Below are 18,087 nucleotides of genomic sequence, written 5' to 3'. Positions count from 1 at the left end.
CCAAAAAAGGAAAATTCTTCAATTCAATTCTTCATTGCACAAGCATTCAGACCCCATGAAAAAATTGGAAGAAGAGGTGTTACCCGGCTTGGAGGAAGCCCAGAGCCCCCGTCTGGAGCCAGGCCTGGACAGAGGGCCCGTCAGCAAGTGCCTGGTGGTTCGGGATTGCCACGGAGCACAGCTGGGCACAGCCCAAAAAGACTACGTGGCACCCTCATCTTCATCCTGTGGGCCCACCACTTGCAGGAGAAACCGCTGGGGTCCAATGCACTGCCATATGGGTGGCAGTGAAGGCCGGGGATCTCGACGGACCGGACCTGGGCGGCAGAAGCTGGCTCTGGGGATGTGGAACATCACCTCCCTGTGGGGGAAGGAGTTGGAGCTTGTATGTGAGATGGAGCGCTACCAGTTGGATCTGGTGGGGCTCACCTCTACGCACAGCGTCAGCTCTGGAACTGTTCTCCTGGATTGGGGTTGGACTCTATTCTTCTCCAGAGTTGCCCAAGGTATGAGGCGCCGGGCGGGTGTGGGGATACTCACAAATTCCCGGCTGAGTGCTGCTACGTTGGAGTTTACCCCAGTGGATGAGAGGGTCGTCTCCCTACACCTCCGGGTTACGGGGGGGAAAACCCTGACTGTTGTTTGTGCATATGCACTGAACAGCAGTTCAGAATATTCGGTCTTCTTGGAGACCCTGAGTGGAGTCCTGCATGGGGCTCCTCTAGGGGACTCCATAGACCTTCTGGGGGACCTGGAGAGGCGTGATTGGGAGGAATGGCCCCCCTGATCTGAACCTGAGCTGTTGTTTGTTATTGGACTTCTGTGCTTGTCATGGACTGTCCATAATGAACACCATGATCGAACATAAGGATGTTCACAAGTGTACATGGTACCAGAGTGACCTAGGTCGAAGGTCGATGATCGATTTCGTTATCGTATCATCTGACCTGAGTCGGTGCAACTACTCCCCCTTCTCATCTCAGTCCCACCCAGCGGCGTAACTCGGAAGGAGGGAGGGGAGAAGGCGTGGAGTGGGTTTGACACAGCCGAGTCCAATCTTCACGAATCACACCAGCTCCTCGCCTCACCTTTAAAAACGTAAGTTTTGAGGATGACTGAGCCTGCGCAGGAAAGTGTCCGACTCCCAAACTTCTCCCAGTAGGAGACTGACGTTCTGCTCCAGGAGGTCCAGGCTTGCAGTGGCCTCGCAAAATTTATTTCAATACTGTCTATCTGTTTAGTGTGGAAAGTTATTGATTGTCAGATGTTTTTTGAACTGATGTAACTGCAAATACTCACTTAATGACAAAGCTGGGTGGCGAGGTGCTCCCTCCTCTCCCGTGCGCTCTGCTGCTCTCCCAGTTGACACGGCACATGCAGTTCAGCCTCTCTCCATCTTAAGTCCCTTAACGTCTCCTCCGTGAGTTCATAGTGACATCACATCGTGTAGAATTCACCAGGATGAACGAGTCATGTGCCGACCCAGGGAAATTGGCATACATGTTTGTCACCAGGCAATTTGGGTCACAGATCACCAGACAGCCCTGTTTCACCTCTGTACAATTGGTCAGGTTGAGTGACCATTACGCGTGCCAAATGCACTTGCGATGTGGTCAGATGAGGTACTGATCAAAATATAGAAATTTAGGTCTGACTGTATGTGCTGACTCAGATAGTTGCATTGAATCATGGCTGTTGCTAATTATAGATCGCAGTGAAATGCCAGACACTGTGGAAACCTGCCTGTGAGGTATTGGTGAGGTGGGCGCACGACTCCGCCAGTTTATGAAAATCCACTTGCCCGGTGGTGTGCCACTGGTGCACAAAGTTGACCAGGTCTGGGGTGGCAAGCTTTCAGAGCACTTTTACGCCACCAGCATGGACCGAAATGGACCAAAAATCCAAATCCGCCAGCTGATTATGCCGACCCCTCCCCCTATTGCACCGCATATCGGGTTCTGCTTCAGCCTCTTCCTCTTTGGGCTCAGGGAAGAGCTCCATAGGAATCATTTCACCAGGATATCGTGCTAACTGTACTAATATGTCAGAGAAGGATGAGGGTACTGTTGGTGGGGCTGGTCAGGGGGAGGAGCATACTATGCATTCATCCTTTGTAACCATGCTAGCGGCATTCTGTACCCATCCTAATCAATAGTTTTTCTGCGAAAATCCTGTCTCAATTAGCATTTTATCATTAATGGTATAATTTTGAGAATCAAGTTTAATTACTGTTGATGGTTCTGAGTCGAGCTGGGGTCGTGATATAACTGGTAGTTATTTTAATGGTTGTCAAAGGGTCTGTGCCGGTGATGTCTACTCCTAGAGCCAAATAGAAATGGTCACCCAACGACGCCCAGGGTGACAATGTAAGGTTCTTTACAGTTACAATGAAGGGGTTATGCTTCTCTGTGGATTCAATATATTGGTCCTGAATGAGGGTAATCTTATCTTTAAGCTCCTTCCAATCATTTGAGGTAGGTGTGGCTGTATAACTACACGGCCCTGAGTTCCAATTCACATAACTCCAATCAGGGCACCATGGACCATTGGTGGGCTGTCCCCACATGAAAATGCACATATATGCATCATAACCTCTCCATCTATGGGGTAATGGTCCAGACTCTATGGCATCACACAAATCAAATTTAAAGGACTGGGGGGCCAGATCACGAGTCACATTAAGTTCAATTTTGGTATCACAGGTGTCCCCCTTTAACTGTCTTTTGGTTCTATCCCTTTCTGCAGGGACAGGTGTCAAATCATTGGTCTTATGTTGAATTGACAGAGCTTCAAATTGTTGGCTGTCCCACCACAGGATTGGGACTACAATTACAAGTGTTAATATGGCTAATATAGTGACAGTTACTTGAGTACCTCCAAAGTAGAGTATTTTTAGAGGCCATGGTTCGTTGGGGTTGATCCAGTTTACTATAGCTCACCAATTCACAACCACATACAGCACCTACCGTAAAGTGTGACGTTGATACTTGAATCTCTGTCGAGTTCGGCTCTTAGAAACAACGCTTTTTTACTTGTTTCTACGGCTTTTTAATTTGATTCAAGACTTCGACCCATATCTTAATCAGTGTCTCTTTCAGCCGGGCTACTGTTTTTAATGATCAAATGTGCAGATCGTTCTATTTTTAAGCAGAATTTGGGTGGCTCGCTGCTGCCCGCCGCTATCTCCGAGACGCCATTAGAGTGACGCCGGTTTTTAATTTTTACTCACTTCTCTGGGTTTCCACCACCACTGTATGGACAATTACTTCCGCTAGTTTGTGGATAATTCTTCCTACGAACTCTTCGGCCGATAGCTGAAGCCAGTTTGACCGAATCCTGCAGCTAGTGACTCTGGAGAGTACTGCCACCGCAAGCGGAGGCTCACCTGAGCTTGTCTCCACCAGCGGGCACGGTCTGTGTGACCTGGCCGGGTAGAGTCTCCCTCTGCCTCCGGCTGCTGACTTGCTGTTTCGCCTTCGCATTGCTGTGGGCTCCAGGACGGAGCCCTGGTGGGTAGGTGTCCTGCACGGCACATTTCTCTCCTCCGGAGCCTCGACCTGCACATCATTCCCTGGCTCTCTCTGGCTGTCTGCTCTGCTGGCTGCTGTTCTCTCTTCCTCTGTTTCAGTGCATCGCATCCACATCCATGCCTCCGCTCACCTCGCCATCCAGCTGTGACAGCTGCACCCGTCTGGCCGGAAAGATCCTGGAGCTGGAAGCAAGAATCTCTCACCTCTACCAGATCCAGGAAGATGAGAAATTCTTGGACACCATCGTCTTCGGTGGCACCATCGTCACCGAAGACACCATCGTCTTCGGTGGCACCGTGCCCTCAAACGTTGCCCCGCCCCCTTCTGCCCTGGAGCCGGCCACCTCCGCCCCCCCCCCCCCCCCGGTCAGTGGGAAAGGAAGGAAACCCCCCCCCCCCCCCCCCCCCCCACCTCTTCTACCTCATTTTAGTCTTCATCTTGATAATAGATACGACATTTTTAGTCAGAAAGACTTCCCTCCTTTGCCTGCATCCTCTCAACCCAGGTCCCCCTCTTCCCAGCTGTCACAGGTCTCCTCTTCACAGGGCTCTTCCAATTCCCCGCCACCCCTCCCTCCTCCACCCACTGTGCCAAAGCCCTCCTCCAGGTCCCGCCGCTCCATACCCTGCTTCACCCCTGCATCCCGGGCAGGCCCTGCCAGGCTTCCAGCCCCTTGTCATACAAGGTCACAACAACACACTAAACCCGCCCCCTGTCACCTGGCCCCCCGCTCTGCTCTCCCACATCCCTCTCCACCCACCAAGATAGTTGTGGGTGACTCCATCACTAGAAACATCCGTCTTCAAAACTCCACTACACACTGTCTACCTGGTGCCACTGTCACTTCACTATTAAGCAAGCTCCCTGACCTGCTCAAATCAACTCCTCCCTCTGTTAACCGCATCATTATTCATGTAGGGACAAACGACACCGCCCACCAGCAATCTGAGGTGCTAAAAGCCGGATTCAACAGACTATTTGAGTTTTTGAAAACTTGTGATAAAACAGTTTTCATCAGTGGCCCTCTTCCCACACTCAATCTTGGCTCAGAACGTTTTAGCAGACTCCTGTCGCTTAACTCCTGGCTCCAGGTTGCCTGCAGAGAGCAGGACTTCAACTTCATTGACAATTTTAATTTATTCTGGAACCGTCCCTCCTTTTACCAGGGTGATGGTATTCATCCAAACAGGCTGGGCAGCCGCGTACTGTCTGGCAACCTCCAACACGCAGTATTGAACGCATGACTGATAACAACTGAAAGTCACCAACAAGGGGCACATACATGTCTCCTGCGTTCATTGCTCCCCCCCTCACTGCCTCCTCCCTCGACTATTAAGATGGCGCTGATCAATGCCAGATCTCTTAACAATAAGACTTTTATTCTGAAAAACTTTTTTTCTGCTCACACTTTGGATTTTTTGCTGTTAACCGAAACCTGGCAAAAGCCAGGTGATGTCAGTGCCTTTTCGGAGCTCCTCCCTCCTAGCTGCTCTTTTTTCAGCTGTCCACGAGCCATAGGCCGAGGTGGTGGTGTAGCCTCTGTGTTCAAGAATAAATTCAAATGCAGATTAATCACAACAAATACTTACTCTAGTTTTGAGCTGCAGGTCTTTGTGTTAGATAGTAACTGTTCCATCCTGTGTGCTATTATCTACCGTCCTCCTAAGGCAAACCAGAATTTTATTTCTGAATTATCTGAGTTTTTAGCAGAGTTTTTACCAAAATTTGACAAGATCCTAATCTGTGGAGATTTTAGTATACATGTCTGCTGCTCAGCCAATCAATTGGGTAATGACTTCAGAAATCTTTTAGATTCTTTTGATCTCACCCAATTGGTGGCCGGACCAATGCATAATCTTGGTCACACACTGGATTAATCACCTATGGTCTCTCTGTGTCAGTCAAAGAAATCAGTGTCACTCCCCTCTCCGATCATCTTCCCATACTCTTCGACCTAATAGTGCCATCTTTGGCAACTAAGCCCCTCTTATCTCCTTGCCGTCGCCGCATTATCACCTCTTCCACTGCTAGTGACTTTGCATCAGCATTTCAGAACAGTGATCCCACTACCCTAGACAACCTGTTTTATCCTGCCTCACCTGACTGTTTCATCTCCTCCTTCCACTCTACCTGTACTTTAATTCTCGACTCTGTAGCTCCTGTAAGGATAAAATCCTCAGAGTCCAGGGCTGATCCGTGGCTGAACAATTATACCCGTGCTCTTAGACAAGACTGCAGATTGGCAGAACGGAAATGGAAGAAGCAAAAATTTCCCATTTTGCTGGGTATCTGGAGGGACAAGTTAGCTACTTATCAAAGAGCTATGAGAGACGCAAAATCACTCTATCTGTCCAGACTCATGTCTACGAGCAGCAATTGTCCAAGGGTATTATTCAGTACCATAAACTCTGTCATTAGTCCATCCACTAGTAGCCCCACAGATGCTTCAACAGCAACATATGAAGAGTTTTTAAAATCAGACATTGTCCCCACTTAGGTGCTGAAAGAGGTATTTCATACTGTCGGACCTTACCTCCTTGTTTTTATCAATATGTGCCTTAGCTCAGGTACCGTCCCAGATGTTTTTAAACATGCCGTGGTCAGACCACTTCTTAAGAAACCTCACCTGGATCCCTCAGTTTTATCTAATTTTAGGCCCGTTTCACACCTGTCTTTTTTATCCAAGGTCTTAGAGAAGGTCGTCTTTATTCAGTTACAGTTTTCTGGAAAACAATGCCATCTTCGAAAAATTTCAATCTGGTTTTAGATCCCGCCATAGTACTGAGTCAGCTCTTCTTAAAATCCATAACGATATCCTCATGTCAGCTGACAATAAAAACCCCATGATACTAGTTCTCCTAGACCTTACAGCAGCATTTGATACAGTTGATCACTCCATTCTCATCTCCCGTCTGTCCAACCACGTGGGCATTCAGGGCCCAGTATTGGAATGGCTCTCGTCATACCTCAGAAACAGGTCTTTCTCTGTTATGATTGGAGACCTCTCATCCTCCCGTGCCCCCCTCTCTTGTGGCGTCCCTCAGGGTTCCATTCTCGGCCCTCTTCTTTTTACCCTTTATCTACTGCCTCTTGGAAAGATCATCTCCACTCATAATCTTCACTTTCACTGTTATGCTGATGACATTCAGGTTTACCTCCAGATTATCTCCAATGCTCCAGCTGCACTGAATTCCCTCTTCAAGTGCCTAGAAGACATCGACCGATGGTTGACACAAAATTTTCTGCACTTGAACCAGTCTAAAATGGAATGTATTGTTTTTGGTACCTCTGATGTATGTGAAAATGTGATTAGTAACTGCGATTCTTCTTCCTTTGCCTCTCTTCTTAAACCTGCTGTAAGGAATTTGGGAGTTGGTCTATGTTTTGACCAGCAGATTGACTCTGTATTGAAGCTGAGTTTCTTCCAACTACGTGTTTTAACTAAAGTTAAGCCCTTCCTCAGCAGGAACGATCTTGAAATGGCTATCCATGCTTTTATCAGTTCTAGGTTAGATTACTGTAATTCCTTGTACTTCGGCATCAAGCAATCTTCTCTCTCGCCTTCAACTGGTGCAAAATGCTGCAGCACGCCTTCTAACCAACACCCCCCGTTACAGTCACATCACTCCCGTTCTTCTTGCACTACATTGGCTCCCACTTAAATTCAGGATCATTTTTAAATTGATAATGTTTGTTTTTAAAGCTATCCACGGTCTTGCTCCAGCGTATCTGTCTGATTGTATAAAGCTTAGACGACACTGTAGAGCCCTCCGGTCCTCAGAACAGCCCCTGTTGGAGGTTCCTTTTTCTAATTTTAAACAGTGGGGGGATCGTGCCTTCTCAATAGCGGCCCCGAAATTGTGGAACTCCCTACCCCCTGAATTACATTTTATTAATGACTTGGCACTTTTTAAATCACATCTTAAAACTCATTTATTTAGAATGGCTTTTAATATTGAGTAACTTTTACCCTTTGATATGCATTTTTTGTTGTTTCTTGCTTTGTATCTTTTGTAATTTCTCTGTAAAGCACTTTGATCATCTGTCTGATGTTGTAAGGTGCTATATAAATAAACTTTATTATTATTATTATTATTATTAATTCCAGTGTGTCTGTCATTGCCAGTAGATGAGGTTCCTAAATCAGTTCTAACCTCAGCCAGTGTTCTTTCAGTTGGGTCCTGAGTAAGTGTACAGTGTGTTTTGTGGATCCAATTACTCAGTCTGTCTTCTGTCAATCACCCCTTCACACAAGGTGACATAGTTTCTGCTACCCTGTATGGTCCTTTCCACCTCGGGGGGACCAATTAAGTTTGTTGACTTTCCTTAGGACCCAGTCTCCCACTCCTACAGTTGAGGTTTTGTGGTCCTGCTCCTTGGTGAGTATTTGTGTTACCTGCTGGGAGATACTTATCACTGAGTTATTCAATTGTTTCACATACTCACACGTTTTCATGCTGTAACAACACAGGTGGTGAGTCTGTTGGTGCTGTAGTAAATCGACACGGCGTTTTTCTTCCTGTCAGGATTCAATTCAATTCAGTTCAATTCAATATACCTTTATTTGTCCCGCAAGGGGAAATTCCAATTTACAGCAGCACCAGTAAAAGAATTAGGTAAAAAACAGCAAGTATATGCAAAAGAGTGTAATAAAAATAAACATTATATAAAAATAAGCATTATCGAATTCTAAATTGTTTTTGTGGACTGTTATGTACAGGATGAATTGCACAGATTATTGCACCAGTTATTGCCCAGATTATTGTACAGATAATTTACAGATAAATGCACAGATTATTGCACCAGTTCTTGCACCAGTTCTTGCCCAGATTATTGCACAGGCAATTTACAGATGATTTACAGATAAATTATCAAAAAATTACTTTCAGCAGTTCTTGTTGTGTAGTCAGCTGCAGGAAGGAATGACCTGCAATACCACTCCTTCACACACTTTGGATGTAGCATCCTATCACTGATGGAGCTCCTCAGTGCAGTGAGTGTGTGTTGGAGTGGGTGGGAGTCATTGTGATCTCATGTGGACTGACATTCATTGTGGCATTTGGGGTGGATCTAAAGTTGAATAACAAAATATGTAGGGCCTCAATCCACATTAACTTTGTGTCAGCACAGACTTTTGCTAGGCCTTCCTTGATGGTTCTGTTTGCTCTTTCCACTAATCCTTGGGAGGCTGGGTGATAGACTGTACCAAACTTATGCCTGATCCCAAACATCCTTTCCTCTAGTTCTTCATTAGAAAAATGGGGACCATTATCAGATCTTATAACTTCCGGAACTCCAAATCTGGGTATAATTTCTCTCGTCAACCATTTAATGACTTCTTTTCCTTTTTCAGTTTTGGTAGGTGTGGCTTCCACCCACCTAGGAAATGGATCTACACAGACTAGATATATAAGATATCTTTTACCTTCAGTTCTGTGGTCTGCTCCCATATCAGTAAAGTCAATTACTATCTCCTTCCATGGGGCATCGGGTACTGGGAAGCTACACATTCCAGCCTTGAGTGAGACTTTTGGATTAAATTGATTGCATATCTCACATGGCTGTAAAAAATATTTAGTGATATCCATAATGTGGGGATGCCACCAATGTTGTGAAATGAGAGCTCTTACTTTTGAACTAGCACAGTGGCCTCTGCCGTGTGCTTCTTGTCATAGCAAGTTTGGTATTCCAGTCGGAGCTACTATTTTGCCTTTGTGATTTCTCCAGAGCCCTGTAGAATCTTTTTTTGCTCCTTTTTCTTTTCAAATCTGTTTTTCAGACAGAACGGCTGCTTCTTGGAGTTCTTTGATGTTTTGTACACATAGATCTCTATGTGGTTTGTCATCAGGTGTCTTTTGAGACATTTGTTTATGTGCATTGTATCCTGCTATTGCTTTAACTGCCATATCTGCTGCATTATTGCCTCTTGCTATTTTGCCATCTCCTTCTTGATGTCCTCTGCACTTGACTATAGCAACATGATTTAGTTCAAGCAGGGCATAATAGAGAGTAGCTGATTCAGGTTTGGAATGACTCAAAATGTCTGTTTTCTGGGCATTAGTCATCTTCAAATCGGAGATTTCGAGACTTTAAAGCCGCAGAGTGCGAGATGACGTAAAAGTGTTTCCCTGGCCGTCATGATAGAATTTGAATCAGGAGCAGCAAGAGCATGTCATCCACATACTGGAGGAGGGAGACACCCTGTAGAAATGTCAAGGATTGTAGCTGCTGTATCAGAACATGATTGAAGATGGATGGTGAGTCAAGGGAGCCTTGAGGTAGATGCGAATAAGTGTATTGTGTACCCTCATGAAAAAGCGAATCTGTTGGGAGTCCTCATACAGGGGCACACAGAAGAAAGCGTTAGCCAAGTCAATGCAGGAGAAAAACTTTTGGTTAGGCGAAATAGTGTTGGGAAAGAGATGGGTGGGTCTGATATATAATCAGACCAATGTCAGTGGATCCTGTTGACCACATGGAGTCTGGAAAGCTATCCAGTAGAGCCTGTACTCATGGATGATTGGTATTTTCTCTACAATGCATCCAGGACAGAAAGCATTTTTCCGGGTGTAAGAGGGTGTGTGAGGAGCAATCATGTAGGCCTGTGTGGAAGATGAATATCGAAGATGTTTGTTTTGGGTGGGTGTCCGATCACAAGCCGCTAAACAACGCTTCACCATGGGGCCTAGATTTTTAGTCTCTCCTTCATTAGCAACTTTCAAGGTAATGTGAGGGGCTGATGTGTGGGCCAACGCATGTAATGCGCCGAGAGAGTCTGGTAATGAGACAGCAGCAGCCAATCCTTCTGGGCCTACATAGATGTCACGTATTTCAACAATGGGATGGTGAATGCGACATAACTCCGCAGATCTCATTTGTATAGGAAACTTCTCTTGGATGACAGGCCACAACACGTGTACCAGATGATATAAGGGCTGATTATTTAGGTCTTTGTCTGTTGTGCTGAGTTGCTCAGCTTCTGCCAACATGACCGGTGACGTGCATGAGACGAACACTCGTCTGAAATCACCTAGAGCTGGGACTATTCCAGCACATGCTTCCAAAAATGCTTTGATCCACTAAGCGCCCCCCTTGTTTATGTCTGGCAAGCCAGATTTAATCATTGCAGTGTCCTGTAAGGAGAACACAGTGTAGGTGGCAACAGCGCGTCCCCCAGTGGAAGTTGCTATTATCAGTGGCATCTGATACTGATGTCGACGGGTGTCAGAGCAAGTGTGAATGTTAACATGAGGGGGTTGTGAGCTGTGACATGAGGCAGGTTAAGATAACATAACTGGTCAGCACGGTCTTTCCAATTATGCAGTCCGTGTTGCGAAACGTCAAATGTGCTTGACGAGGCAACTGAATTGGATGGCTCCAGTATAGAACTGGTGATGAAGGGATTAGTGCTCTGTCGCGCAGTTTCATTCAGGTATTCCTCTTCCTGTTTTTGTGATTCTCTATCTCCTGGATATGGGGTGGTTTGCAGCAGACCATTTTTAACAACTACTAATGGAGTCATCAAAGGGAGTGTATTCTGAGTTGTATTTGATGATTCTGAGCTAGCAGAGGATGTAGTCTGTGTCATTTTCGATGTTTCTGAGGTCGTAGGTTCAATTTGAGGCTGATCTGATGCTGAAGAGCCTCCAGCATTGTGCATGCCTCAGCATAGGCAGGAACTGGCATTCAATGTTTTGGTGAGGGCTTGTTATATTTTGCTTCAGAACATTGTGTCTCTGGAGGTGTCAAGATTGTAGCTGGTAGTTGATGTTTTAGTTGCGCAGAGGACAGAGTCTGAATTGAGAATTTGACTTCTCTCATGAAACACTGTCTATTTGCCAAAAATGTTTCTGCCCTTTTTTCTTCTCTCTCCACTCTGCCTTTCTGCAGTATTCCTGCCTCCTGTAACATTACTTTCGCATGGTCTATATTCCCTGTCACCTGTTTCAAAAACATACTGAAATCGCTTAGTTTTGGTGGAGGGCTTTCACATTCTCCAAACATTCTCCTCGTTTGCATTTCCCCTACCCAATTTACGAATCTATCCATTAGTCACTGTTCTTTCTCTTTCGGGACTTTTGTCTTGTCAGCTGGTTGAAATATTATGAATAATTGAATGTTGAAAAAAGTGGAAAGATTAACAAAACATGAATAAAGGGGTTTGTGGGATTTTAGAGAGGTGTATGTGGGTGTGTCATCACTAAACTGTGTGACTAAAACATTATGGAACAAAAGTGCGCTGAGCGGTTGACCTGCTCTCAGATGCACTCATTACTGGCACCAAAATTACTGTATGCCACTTGTTTGGTATCGCCACCCTCTACTGCGCCTCTCTTTCCAGTTTCCAAAGCACCAAACCTAGCAGCTATGGAAATAACCTCATTGCTCCCCAGGAAATTACTGCTTTGGTAGGTTCCCAGTGTGACACTGCATTCCATGCCTTGCCCCAACAACAATATAAAACTCTCAATGTCCACATGTAAGCAACTTAATTGCTGGTTCGGCATTACAGTGGCCTCTCAATAGGTTATCATCAACAGTACTGGCTCTGATAAAAGACAACTCTCATTACAGGATGACTTTTAAAGATAAGAGACACTTATACCATATTAAAGGTACACTTTTACATTCTGGGAAGTGCTTATTTGCTTACAAGCTGAGAATAGTTGCCAAGATAGAGGAAGAAGAGATAGAAAATAGCAACAACAATTAACAATTAATTGCTGTTCTTCTTCTCCTTCCTGTGAGAGGTGTGTGAATAGAAGAGGCAGAGAGTGATCTTTAGTGAGAGGCTTTTTCCATCTTTTCTGTCCCTTCTTTGAGTTGTCTTTGTTGGATGTAGTTGTTAGTTTAGTTTAGTGTTGTATTTTCTGGGTTTGTGTTAGTTTAGGTGTGTGTGTGTGTGTGTGTGTGTGTGTGTGTGTGTGTGTGTGTGTGTGTGTGTGTGTGTGTGTGTGTGGTGGTCAGGTGTGTGTAGCCATCATGGCTGCCAGCAGCTTGGCCGGGCTGAGCAGGAATCAAGGGGTGAAGGTAGGCTCGGGCTGTGTGCTCAGTGTGGGGGAGGTGGCCCTGGCTGTGGGGGAGCTGAGTGGAAGCAGATCTGTGAAGTACACAGCCAGGATGAACCGGCTGGTGGAGACGGCATCACGGTGGTTATGGGCAGCAGGTGACACCTCTGACTCAACCTGCCACCATGGTAATTCTGTCTAATGTTCCACCATTCATCAGCAACAAGTATCTGCTATGAAGTGCTTTGGTTGTGGTGAGGAAGGCCACGCTATAAAAATGTGTCCGAGCCGAGCCGTACGGGCTCCGCAGGGGGCTGGAGCCCAGCGTGCAATGGAACGGAGCTGCCGGATGCTCCCAGTACTGGGGTGCAGGTGCTGCCGATGCTGCAGACACACAAGACCGCAGCTCTGAGAAGCAGCCTGAGTATGTAAGCAATGGTGTTGTAGGGAAGAAGGGTTAGAAGGGGTGAGCAGGGAGGTGAGGCAGGAGTGTGTGTGGTGGAGAGGGTATGTGGTGAGGCAGGAGTGTGTGTGGTGGAGAGGGTGTGTGATGAGGCAGGAGTGTGTATGGTGGAGAAGTTGAGTGGGGAGCAAGGAGGTGAGGCAGGAATGTGTCTGGGGGAGGTGAGTGGCGAGCAGGGAGGTGAGGCAGGAGTGTGTGGTGGAGAAGGTGTGTAGTGAGCAGAGAGGTGAGGCAGGAGTCTGTGCGGTGGAGAAGGTGAATGGCGATTTTAATTCACTTTAATGGAACATTTTTGAATTTTGTGGACACTTTTGGCTGTTTTTAGTATAGTTTTTAACCTCTGTTTTATGTTTCTCTGAAAACATTAATGAAAACAGTTCGGGTCATTAAATTATGTTTTTATGGGTGGGGATTTTAACTGTACTCTAAATGAGATTTTAGATCGGAACCATGCAGAGCCTCATCCAGCTTCCCAGCATGCTTTGAGGCAACTGGTCTCTGCCCATGGCGTATGGAGGAGGATGCACAAAGGCTCTAGGCCAGGGGTGGGCAACCTGTTCCACAAAGGGCCGCTGTGGCTGCAGGTCTTCTTTCCAACGAAGCAGCAGCACACCAGACTTGACTCATTCAATCAACTGATCTCACTCTTCAGACAGCTGATTGGTCAAACTGTGAGCTCTTGCTTGGTTGGAAAGAAGACCTGCAGCCACAGTGGCCCTTTGTGGAACAGGTTGCCCACCCCTGCTCTAGGCAGTACTCATGGTCCCACATGAGTGAAAACATATTCTTGTTAGCTCGTCTGGATTGTTTTTATAGTTTTAAACATTATTTTAATGTTTTTAAATCATGTAAGATTTTACCTGTTGATTTTACTGATCACTTGTTGGTTTTATGTAGTGTTTTTATTAGAAATATTGTAACCAAAAGTGCCTATTCACATTTTAATTCAGTTTTAACATTTGACCAAAGTTTTAGAGAAGCATTAAGTTGTTTTTTGAATGCTTTTAGACGTTGAGATCCATTGTTCTACAGGTGGGTTACCTGGCTAAGGTACCTGCTACTGGCGACCGGCTCTGGCTGTCGATTTCGCCCGACTGGATCCTTCCAAAGGGTCATTACTGACAGCTTCCTCCGCTCCATCGCTGTTCCATTGCTGTACATTGCCGTTCCACTTGGAGTCCACCCTGAGGGTTTTTCTGGCATCTGCTCCATGATCTGGCTGTCAGCTGGCTGCTAAATGGTGCTAAACTTGTTTGGTCAGTGGCTGGTGAGGCTCGGCGGCTAGCCGGCATGCGTCCTGGGTTGGCATGACATTTGGTTATTCCGTCCCACAGGTCCGAAAGCTCAATTCCACAATCACTACTGGACTTAATATCCCCATTGTAAAAGAACTTGGACTTTTGCGTTGCTCCCATTATGCCCACCGGATTACACGCAGAAATTTTGTTTACCACCAGCGGTCCGAGCAGTGCATCCTCTCCATCTGGATGCCCGTCGCACAATTGACACGTCACAGAGCACCGCCACTACGCTATTTAACTCTAAGCAGGACAAAAAATGTGGAGTGGATCACAGCCTATCTGGCCCCTACAGAGACACTCCACCCCCACCAAACCAGGACACCCTGTCAAAATTGAAGTTTTTAATGCGCAATCCATAAATAAGAAGGCATCCTTTATACATGACCACATCATCAACAAGGAGATACACTTCATGTGCCTGGTTGAGACCTGGCAATAGCCAGAGGTCTACTCTAGTCTAAATGAAGCCTGGTGGCACTGGGGAGACTTTGAGTTGTCCTCCCTGTCCCTGCCTGTTCACTCCTCTTTTGAATGCCCTGCATTCAAATGCAAGCCACCACTTTCCATTACAGTTCTCCTGATTTACCGCCCCCCCAAACCGAACCCAGCCTTCATCCCGAGATGCATGGCCTCCTCACCACACTCTGTATAACCCCAGGGAATATCATCATACTCAGTGATTTTTATATCATGTTAACAACCCCTCTTCCTTTTCTGTAGCTGAATTCCTCAATCTTCTTGACAGTCTCAACCTCACTCACCACGTCAATGTCCCGACACACTCCAGAGGCCACACTCTTGACTTGTTGATCACCAACTCCATCCTCGTCACCAATCTGTCGGTGCACGATCTGGGTGTGTCTGACCATAAGGCCATCTCAGTGGAGTTACCTACCCTGCCCCCTGTCAATAAGCCCAAAAGTCAAATCTGTTTCAGGGACCTTAAAAACATCAACCCAGTCACAATCCGTGGATTTCTACACTTGGAACCCTCCTGGACCACCATGCCCCAGTCAAGACCAGAACTATCACCTTCACACACTCAGCTCCCTGGTACACTAGTGAGCTGCGGCTACTGAAAAGAGTGGGACGCATCCTTGAACAGCGTTTCAAAGACTCAGGAGTCGCTGTTCACAAACTAGCCTACTGGGAACATCAGAAGGCTTACATTAATCATTTCCTCAAACCTCAGACCCCCCTACACTCTGACAACAGGACAACACAGGCAGGAGCGATGCAACAGCTTCATCTCCTTCTTTAAAACTAAAGCAGGAAACATCTGCTCCCTTCTCTTCAGACCCTCCACCCCCTCTGCATCTCCAGTCACATCTGCTTATGCTCAGATCCAGGATGTCCCTTATTTTTATTTTTTATTTTTAACTGCTCTTATATTAACATGTAATACTTATGCACAATTGTGCATGCATGCAGTGCAGTGTATTGTAAACTTCTATGAGGTAGCTTGAATTACAGTCTCAAGTCAGAACAGAACACAGAAATAAAATAACATTTTCTTCACATTAGGAATAGTGCAACATTATGTAAAGGATAATGCCCAACGAGGTGTCCATTATCAGAAATGAATGGACGACGCGGAGGCGTGAACCGTCCGACGCGAATGAATGGACTTCGCTTTCATTTCTGATAATGGACACCTCGAAGGGCATTATCCCGCTTATGCCATGGTCACTTACGAAGGAAATAAATATTAAATCAATTATTAATACGTTAATGTTGTTTTTTATCGTCAAAATCGTAAGTTTTTCACAAGAAGTGGCTGAGTGGACTATTTAATATCTCTCGTTGCCAAGGTAACCGGCTCTGGCCACAGAACCTGCAGTTCGGTTGACCGCAGCTGTTATATTAGGCCTAATCAGTGGAGGGATGTGAGATGATTGCTTAACGTTATCTTACGTGATACAAAGTATCATAAATTCAAAATTTCCCTGCTGACTCACCAGTGCCTCCATGGCACTGCTCCCCCCTACCTTAAAGAACTCCTCACACCCCAATCCTCCTCATGCCATCTTCGCTCTGGACAGGCCAACCTCCTTCAGCCTCGGAGGACAAGGCTCCATCTATGGGCGACCACGCCTTCTGCACAGCTGCTCCCAATCTGCGAAATGCTCTCCCCAACTACCTAAGGGCACCGCAGACTGTGGATTCTTTTGGATCTTTTTAGAAAAGCATTTGCATAGACTACAAATTTTAAAGTCATTTTTGTTTGTTTGTTTTGTTTTAATTCAGTAGGCCTATATGCAGCCTCGCTCTGCACTAGTTTTAGTTTTGTGACATTGTTTTTTTTTTTACCCTTTTTTTGCAGTGTAGCACTTTGAGATAATTTGTTTGATGTAAAATGCGTTATAAATTACATTTATTATTATTAATAATAAAAGAAACATGTTTAAATTAATGTAACTTTAAAAAAAAACCTTCTTCTTCTTCTTCTTCTTCTTCTTCTTTAGACCCTTGCATCTCTCCAGCGCTTGTCTACAGCGTTTAACATCCTGGAAAAGTATGGCTGTAACTTGACAAATCCCAACAGGCCAAAGTACTGGAGGACTGTGAAACACAACAACCCAGTTTTCAGGGCCACCGTTGATGCTATTCAGGTAACAAAAAAACAAAACAAAAAGAAGAAGTTAAAGAGTATGGTATAGTATTAGGTAGAGTATAACAAGCACTACAGAAGAATATACTACTCAAGGGATCAAATGAACTCGAGACTGAGAAAATCATTATGTACAAGCTCTCAAGACATTTTGATGGCATGTTTAGCCAGTCTACAAATTGCCACATTGTTCAGTTGGTAAGTAGCCCTGTTATCTAAAGTTACATCGTTTCCACCTAGTCCTGTGACTGTGATTGCTGATAATGCTGTCCTTCCCTGAACCTGCCCAGAAAGTGTCCCTGTTTTGTCCCAAACCTGTCCTGAGCCACTCCTAAATTTGCCCAGAAACTATACTGAAACTATTCGAAACATGTTCCAATCTTGTTATGAACCTGTCTAATACCTATCCTAATCCTGGGAAGGTCTAATTTCACATTCAACTGAAAAATAAACCAAAGTTCACATTACACCCATTTCTTCTTTCTGCTCCCAGGGAGGACGAGCAGTGCTCTGTCTCTATGGTTACTCCAACCAGCAGCCAGATGGGCTCAGCTTCCCTGATGATGTTGTGGATCCTGATGTGGGTCGAGTTGCTGCAGTAACACTAGAAGTGATGTGCCTGAGGATGGAACTAGAAATGCTTATTAAGGTGTGTGTGTGTGTGTGTGTGTGTGTGTGTGTGTGTGTGTGTGTGTGTGTGTACTAGCTAGTTACATGTAATTGATTTTAATTTAGATCCTCTGCATCTTCTTTTTGCAACAATGACATGAGCCTTCATAATAATTGTGCATTTCTGTTTGCTCCAGTTCTTAATATGTCAGTTTGCTGTGAAACCAAACAAGCATTTTAAAAACCCTAACCCTACCCTAACCCTAACCCTATGAAACCAAGCCGCCACCTAACAATTGTTCAACAGTACCTCACCATTGCGAGGCTTCAAACAGTATGTTCTCAGCGGGAAGTGGCCACTGAGCTTAGAGTGTCACAGAGTGGACGTCCTTTTGCCCCTGCATGAACAACACAGGCCTAATTTTATTTTCATGGATGACAATGCTCCAGCTCATCGAGGTCCCATCATTAGGGAACGGCTGCTGGAGACTGGGGTACCTCAAATGGAGTGACCTGCACTTTCTCCAGACCTGAATCCCACAGAAAACGTATGGGATCAACTGAG

General features: G+C 45.6%; 1 protein-coding gene across 1 annotated transcript in view; it reads left to right on the top strand.

The window, feature by feature from the left end:
- Positions 1-18,087, top strand: part of rnf31 (ring finger protein 31) — a 150,507-nt gene that overhangs the window by 18,861 nt on the left and 113,559 nt on the right. Inside the window, exons 3-4 of the mRNA XM_070974644.1 lie at positions 16,768-16,914; positions 17,407-17,562. Coding sequence (XP_070830745.1) covers positions 16,768-16,914; positions 17,407-17,562 — 303 coding nt within the window. The remainder of the gene's footprint in view (positions 1-16,767; positions 16,915-17,406; positions 17,563-18,087) is intronic.

Source organism: Chaetodon trifascialis, chromosome 11 (assembly GCF_039877785.1).
Source record: "Chaetodon trifascialis isolate fChaTrf1 chromosome 11, fChaTrf1.hap1, whole genome shotgun sequence".
Classification (NCBI taxonomy): domain Eukaryota; kingdom Metazoa; phylum Chordata; class Actinopteri; order Chaetodontiformes; family Chaetodontidae; genus Chaetodon; species Chaetodon trifascialis.
This window is presented reverse-complemented; position numbering and strand designations above follow the sequence as displayed.